At 33.7% G+C, this 8466-nt stretch overlaps 1 protein-coding gene across 2 annotated transcripts; it reads right to left on the minus strand.

Annotated features, from left to right (window-relative positions):
- Nucleotides 1-912: 912 nt before the first annotated feature.
- LOC106757627 (carbon catabolite repressor protein 4 homolog 1) lies at nt 913-7803 on the minus strand. Of its 2 annotated transcripts, none has more exons than XM_014640344.2 (12): nt 7295-7803; nt 5216-5960; nt 4686-4772; nt 4514-4597; nt 4346-4432; nt 4173-4256; nt 3663-3716; nt 3489-3580; nt 3274-3388; nt 2957-3101; nt 2707-2861; nt 913-1150 (listed from the first exon to the last, which is right to left on the minus strand). In XM_014640344.2, exons 1-11 carry the CDS (start codon nt 7450-7452, stop codon nt 2713-2715), a joined length of 1800 nt encoding a protein of 599 aa, XP_014495830.1. In that variant the 5' UTR covers nt 7453-7803; the 3' UTR covers nt 913-1150; nt 2707-2712. The 2 variants fall into 2 exon arrangements, with proteins under 2 accessions (XP_014495830.1, XP_014495829.1); XM_014640343.2 differs by having other exon boundaries at nt 913-1155.
- Between the last annotated feature and the right edge of the window lie 663 nt (nt 7804-8466).

Consider the following 8466-nt stretch of genomic DNA (forward strand, 5'->3'; position numbering starts at 1 on the left):
ATGAAATCCACTATGAAATCAATATTTAATGAAAAAATTTTAATATTATGTTTCAAAATACATTAAAATTAATTATACTAATTCAAATATTTATGTTTTACAATATTTCTATGAAAAATATATCTATAAATTTTATTTATTTCAAATTTTATAATTTTATAAATTTACTTGAATTAAGATATTATTCATAAATTTTTTTTATCTGAAATAAACTCTTACTAATTTATGAATCGAGTTTACAAGTCAAGTTTACTCTACTCTTACAAATTTACATAAACTCTCGAATTTGACAATCTTGATACCAATTGCTAAAAAAAGAACGCGACCTAATAAGCAATTTCAAGTGCAAAACGTCAAGGAGAAAAGATCAGAACTAAGGAAAAAACCTAAAACCAAGGGTACAAATCAAGAACCAAATTGATAAAAACTAGAAAATCCAAAAAAGGAAAGCTTTATAAAAGCTGCACAATAAATTATAAACAATTTTTAACAGATAATATATACATATATATGCCACTAAGAATGGATAATGCTCAGCAATTCAGTCTAGATGGTGTTCACGTAAGACTTAAACTACTTTTGAGTAACAACTATGACAGACAAACTCATTTAATAACTTTTGATTGAACAAAAGTAATAAAAAATTACACTTGGGTGGTAAAAATAAATTAAATCTAGCGGTAAGGATCACTGTCAAGTATTCTCGGTAGTGGTGACCACTTTCTTTTTCATATCAATATACCATTTTGAATTTGTCAACTTTATGATGATCACTGCATATGCAAAACAACCTAAACTGTGAATATTATCGCTACAGTAGTGAGATATTGAAGTCCAAGGCCAATCAGCCACATGATTGGAAGGGCTTGAGAATGAGGCGACTAGTTAATTGATACATGTTTAGAAACCCAATAGAAACGAACGTAGAAAATTTACTTTATAAGGAAAACGATTGGGCAAGATGTGGGCGAAAATAAGGCATTATCATAATTTTTCTATGACAAAGGTTACATGATACAAAGCAGATGATCATTTCAAGGCCCCCCACAAGGAGATACCTGGGAAAAAGACAAAGGTATGATCTACCACTTTTACAATAACTTATCAATCAAACGTTTCTTTCGACGCTTCTCATTGTGCCTCTCTGGATCTGACCTACACAAAAAGGAGAATCTCGTCAATAAAGGACGAAGGCATATTTAGGTCCAGGCATAAAGAAAACACACCGACTTAAACTACGATACGTATCAAAGACCGAAAAAGACAAACTACAACCAGCACTTCTGTAAAGTGCAGTCAGTAATACAGCAGAAAGGTAAGTATAGCAGATGCAAAAACGTTTCCTCCTTATTATGGTGAAAACATCTAAAATCATTTAATTCAACAATTGCCAACATGGCTGAATGGAAATTTTTCAATACCAGAGGACAAATTATTTTTCAGTATCATATACACTGCAGTATTATTTTATCAATGCAAGCATCGCTTGAAGTTGTTGGGACCCATAACAAAAGACTCCTATAATTATTTTGGACTTCAGGCACTTTCATCATCACCCTTTAATGAACCTACAACACCTGGTCACATTTAGGAAACCCAATTCCAGAGCACGAAAGAAAAAATCATTATCAAATTCCCCGCCAATTCAGTAATTGTTGACACGGATCAGATCATAAGGAAATGTTTCCGAACCAATTCCGAAAATTATAATAAGGATCATGACATTGTCCCTAATTTGTCAAAATTGTTCTCTCCTTCACAATTCCCACTCTTTCCCATCTCTCAGCTAATGAAAATGAGCATCCCTCTAAAGTAATTTGCTGCCCTAATCTCAGCCGTGGAATCATCCATTATTTTTTTGTACTTCTATGTGTCAAACAGCAAGGTCATGAGACCAACAATGTGTCAAACACCAAGGCCACGAGACCAAAATTTCTTCAATGTTGGCGTGCTCGTTCACATTCTTGACCTACTATACTTTGTTATGATGATCATGACACCAAAAACACTTCAAAGTGGTAAGGTAAATATCATTCTTCACCTTGTAATCAATAGCCTTGCCCGTAGAGGAAGACCGCAACTATGCCTAGTATATGGATTGATAAACTTACATATTGCTGTTGCATGAAGCCAACCAGCAAATATGCCTAGTACTAATTACCTACAATAGTGGAAAAGGTTCTTACATGGACAGACAGATGTAGCAGTCAAATTTTGTTTTGGACCACCCTCATATTGAAAGACCGATATATTGGCAGTAGGCTTTAAGGTGCTTAAAGAAGCTATGTCTACTAGAAGAGAATGGAAATTAATAGAAAGAAATAAAAAGAAAACATACACAATTTAGACCAATTACTTCTAAATCAAATTTAATTTTGTGATAAAAGCCGATAAAGCAATAAATAATGTAAAATCAGGATGCAACCAGCTTCATAACTAATTCTTTATGAATCAAGTGATAACTTCAATTCACAAGAATGAATATAGGCCTTCCAATACACATCTTGAATTTCAATGGTAACAGAAAATATGTGCCTTAAACTGTTCATTAATTGACAACAGAATTACAAATGTCAAGTTATTGATTTTTCCAGAAAGATGATAACTACTAACACTAATCAAGCACAAAACAAGAATATATAAAATAATAATGATAATAATAATAATAATAATAATAAAAGATGGTAAAGGAAGAAATGATGGCACCTTAAGTCATCGCCTAGATCTATTCTTGCAGCAGCGAAACTCAGCTAACAGAGCTATATGATCAGAGGACCACTCAGGAGAAGGAAGTGCGGTGTCTTTCCTCAAACTCTCCTCATCCAATAGCTCCAACAATGACTCCACAACCAATGAATCCGCTGAAACCACAAAAAGACGTAACTTCATAAACTGTAAGCAAATGACCAGGATGTTAAGTTGATCAAATTAATAACATCATTGCAAGATATCATACCTGTGTAAAATATGTAATCTAGAGAGCCAATAAAATCTCTAGTTACATTAGTGAATAAAGGTTCATTTGTTACATTGTCTAGTCTCTGTTTATGCTGCTCAAATCCAAGACCAACTGTTCTTGCAAAGGATGAATAAGCACTGACCTAAAATTGAGATAAATCCACAACCAGAAAAAAAAAAAAAAAAAAAAAAAAAAAAAAAAAAAAAAAAAAAAAAAAAAAAAAAAAAAAAAAAACAACAACAACAACAACTAAAATCAGGAACAACCATTTTGAGGAAAATAGATAATATATAAGCAATTCTTCAATACATTACCAGTGGCAACTGATGAACCAACTTGCTGTGAGGACGTAATATATTAAGTGGGTCAACAGCTAAATCAGGATGGGATGGGTCTACCTTTCCCATTGCAAGAAGTGCATGAGGAGCACTACAGAAAAATAAGAATATAACTTTAAGAAACAAATTATTGACAATAATAAAAGACTCTTGCAGAAAAAACAAATAATATAACCAGAAAGTAAACTGACCTTCCTGGAACTGAATTAAAGTCCCCACAAACCAACATTGGAATGTCTGCACTAGCAGCAATTTTCTCCAATCCTTTCAAAAGAGTGTGCACCTAAAAAGAAGAGGAAATTCATAAGTGTCATGTTACAAATAAGCACAATATTCAATATGAAGAAGCAAAAGAAATTACTTACCTGCCAAAGTTTGACGTCCTTTAAATCATGATGAACATTTACATGTGTATTTGCCTAAAATCACAAGCAATATATGACTAAGTAATAGAGATTGTGTTACTAAAAAAGTAATTTAACCCAAACTCACAGAAAGGGACTAGTTTATTCGAAATAAAGAAATAGATCCAATGATTATTTAAAAATAAATAAATAAATAAAAGAAAAAAAAAAACTAAACCATAACAGATTACATTAAACATCTTGACTCAATTTATGTAAAAAGAAAATCAAGAGTTCTTGTATCAGAACAATCATCATCCTAAAAATAATAAACCAAAAGCTGCTTAAGACAAAAAGCCATAAACAGATATTACAAAATGAACTGTTATAACAATGCATGACTAAGAAAAGAGCACGCTGGGAAAACAAAAGGCGTACAACATAGATAGAAAGTATACATCATGGACCTTGATGGTAAGTGTATGCAAGACCATCTTGGTTGAAACAAATAAAGAAAAAGTAAGAGTTTACCACGCAAAGAAGCTGTCTTTTCCCAGGATTGTCCACAGGCTGGTTAGCTTTTGCTTCTAAAACAACTATTAATGCAACATTATCCTAAGAATGTATAGAAAACTTGGTAAGGACTACACAATAAGAGAACCATTATTTCAAAGTAACATGCAACCTTTAGTGCAATAAGCTACCTTAACCAGTCTATTCAAGGCAGTTTTCTTCTGAGTGGTTGGAATCACAGCATCTGTTAAAGACTGTGCAGCCTTATTAAATTCAACCTGTCAACAAGCAGATATCGCTTTATGTTGTGTACAAGCCAAAGAGAACTGGCATACACTGATACATACAAAAATTTCAACCTCGTATTTTTTCACATGTGAAAATCTGTCCCTTCGGAAGAATGTTGCACACCCATCAATTGTATAAATGTTGCCACTATATACCTGAAAACCGACCACAATCGTCTTAACATCAAAAAGCAATTTACAAAATGATGAATCAAACCATAATAAATCAGAATACTCTAACAACCTCATTTGTTTTCCTTTTGTAAAGACCATAATAGCCATGTTTGTCCAGTTCAGGAGAAAAAAATTCTTCATAATGATCACTTTGAACCTGGGGAAATAGAGATTGCATGTCATCCAATAGAAATTATTAGAATGTTGAATATAATGCATTCACTAGAACATCATACCACTTCCACCAATAACAACACCCCCCCCCCCAAAAAAAAAAAAAAAAAAAACAAAAAAAACCAACCCCCCCCCCCCAAAAAAAAAAAAAAAAGAAATCTACCCATGTAAAAGCACGGAAATTCAAGTCCTGATTATTTAAAATTCATTCAATATCAGTAGTAACCAATGTTCAAAATAAAATATTAGTACGGGTGGCAACCTTGTTTCATGTCCCCGAGTCCATAATAAAGCCTTATTATATATAAACCATTTGAAATTGAACATGACTATCAAAAGAAAACTTGGAAATAAATGAGTTGAAGATCAGTAGTGTTATTAGAAGTATTGTCCAATGAAATCATAGCCAAAAGAGCATTTGCATACCTCTTGAAGACAAATAATATCAGCACGGTAAACAACTATTTCTCGTAACAAATTTTGCCTGCGATATGGCCAGGAAAGAGCCCATGAAGGGCAGTAATTGTATAGATCATTTGAGGCATATGAATCAGACAATATGTTGTATGATAGAACAGTAAATGTTCCTGTTGATGTTAAGCGTGCATCAGCATCCAAATGTCCCATCCCCTCAACATGTATCATTCTGCGTGGGCTAGGCAAGGGGGCAGGAATGACACGGGATGTTAGTAGAGTGCTAGCATGCCCTACAGTAAGTTTAGTCTCTGCATCAACTACAGCACACTCAAATTTAAGGACATGACCAATGTCATCAGCTGTTGGCGTATACGTCTTAGATCGTCCAACTTCAAACCAAGTTTCACCACCACTTCGTTGTGTAATGGCTGCTGGATAAACAGGCGCAGACCCATTTGTCAAGCTAGCACTTGATGCAGAGGAAGATAAGGTGGTAGTGATTGATCCAGATCCAGAATTATTAAATCGTCCAAATAACTCTTCTTCCTCATTTCCATTTTCATTACCTGAACTTGCAGCACGATCATGTAAGACACGATGATGCTGCCAAGCATCTGAAAAACATTTTGGAGTGCAGTGGTAACTTTTGGCAACAGGTACCTTAACCTTTAGACAACCAAGGCACTGCAGTGTGGCCTGCTCAGATGGATGTATACTACAAACAGCAACCTTTTTATCACTCTGTACACGATACCTTCCATAGATTACCAAACACATGTCAAATGATAGAAGAAAAAAAGGATCAATACTTAGATCTGCAGCAGCTCAATCGAAAAATTACATAAAAGTAGGTAGTATATAGCGATCAAAGTGCTCTTTGTAATAAAAAATTATCAAACGATTATTCAAGCAAAATCCACCTAATAATATTAACAAAACACTTTCAATAGTTATCCAATTTAGGGTAATAATGGAATAACTTTGATATTCCTATAAATGTCCAAACTTCAAAAAAAAAAAAGGTGAAAAAACAGACACCAAACACATCATACCAAATTATGAATTAGAATTACATACAAAGCACGTATCAAACAAACACATGACTAACATTATAACTGGACCAGATACATTAGGCAATGTCTATTCATCAGCAAAAAACACCACCAGAGATGAGATGTCATCCCTGACAGATTGATTAAACATACATACATTGTCCTCTCTTACACACATGAAATCACAATAATCACATACGAAATGATGGAAGGGAAATTCATTATTTTGCATAGGGAGCTTCTGAATAAAACTTTACTTGGATAGTGATTTATTGAGACGGTGGAATATGTTATAGCATTCCAAGTGCAGACTTCAGGTTTGTGAATGAACACCTATGCAGACTGATACTTCTAAAGACTAGATCAAAAAAGGAACTATAAACAAGTCATACATCACAGCCTAATAGAATTCAGTACTATCCTTGAAAATTTGAATAATCAAATCAATTAACAATAATGAATAAGCAAGACAAGTTACGCGAGAATAGTAAAGGAGACAGAACCCAAGTAACCATGAGACCACCAAAGAAAAAAAAAATTCTTTCAACTATAATCCACTGTCTCGGTATTTTTTTTTCTCAGACTTCTACTTCGGTCAAAATGCAAAATGGAGAGATCAAAAGACACAAAATTAATAGAACTACCTGAACTATCCCCTTAATTTATAAACCTGCTGGAGAACCATAATGTGCTTAATTTAATCACCACAAAATATAAACTAAAAACAATTGAGTAGTCAACCCAAATAGGACCAAAATACAAGTAAACATTGAAAGAGAGCAAAAATAACCTGCTATTACACTTTCAACAACAAGTATCTAGGAGCATACACACTTCACTCTTCACTTTAGTAACATGAAATTCAAAAGCACGCACGCATTGAAACTCAGGTATCAACCAACTAAGAGTAACAAAGAAAAACCTGACAGGTAAACATCACTTAGGCAACAAATAGGAACAGACAGTGTTGTGTAAAAAACAAAACTGAAGGAATTCAGACAAGAAAGGAGAGGAATGATAGACCAGCAGAACTAACCACTTGTAGCGCAAGAAATGACCATCTAACGGGGCGGCTTCGGGGACATCGTCGGTGGTAACGGTCTTGTCAGGTCGGCGTAGGAGCACGTAAGGCGTGAGCTCACAGCCTACAATGGGAATATCAGAAGGGAGGTGCACGCGCAGCACGCTCAGCATGCTTCACTCTTGACTATTGTCACCAGACTGTAACCCTATCAACCACGCCTCCGCCGCAACACCACGCTCGCACCTCTCGCGGAGCCGGATTCCGGCCGGATCCGCCATTTACTTCACCCCAATACCCGCCAGGCTTGACGGACCCGCCCAAACCAAACCCTGTTGCGCAATCGGAACCACCCCGGATCTTGCAGGGAAAGGAAGGGATCGAGATTTGATGTTCTTGAGAGAGAGGGTTGGCTTTTAGAGAGACAAACAGAAAATTAAATAATATAGGATTGAAGATATTAGGGTTTTACAGGGAAGTGGAAGTAATCCCTTCCGCTTCTTCCTCTTTGTTTTTTTTTTTTTTTTTTTTAATTATTGAGACCTTGTCGGAGAGAGAAAGAGGATCTATAGGTTATATTATGAATAGATCATAACTTTTTTTTTTTTTTTCTCTTTTTCCTATTTTCTCTGTATATTCACATCTTATACTATTTTTATATTCACATCTCATAAATCACTGTATATTATAAAAAAAATTATTAATATTTATAATAGTTGTTTTAGAAGTATCAGGTGAGGTGAAAATAAACTGAGTCTTTGGTGAAGCAATTAGTATATTAGGTTGTGCATGTAGGAGATATAAATGTCAATGATAATGCTTACATGAATTTAATCAATGGATAAAATTTTGTAAATATAATGCTTGTTTTGTACTTAATTCTTAATAATACCTACAAAAATAACATTTTTCCTCGTAGTGTTTTTCTTTTAATTAGTGTGATTATTATTGATTTAAATGCTTAAATATGTTTTTATTTTAAAAAATTACATTTCAGATATTTTTAAAAAATTTTATATTTAGTCATTCAATATTAATTTATTAACTTCCTTTTTCTAAGAATGATACATTTAAATCAGTGATTGAAAATATGTCATATTGATACTAATAGATATTGTCATATTGATAAATCACAAACATCAACAATCAAGAAAAAACATTAAATCAATCTCACCTTCAAAATTAAA

The sequence above is a fragment of the Vigna radiata genome, chromosome 3, assembly GCF_000741045.1.
Source record: "Vigna radiata var. radiata cultivar VC1973A chromosome 3, Vradiata_ver6, whole genome shotgun sequence".
Taxonomy (NCBI): Eukaryota; Viridiplantae; Streptophyta; class Magnoliopsida; order Fabales; family Fabaceae; genus Vigna; species Vigna radiata.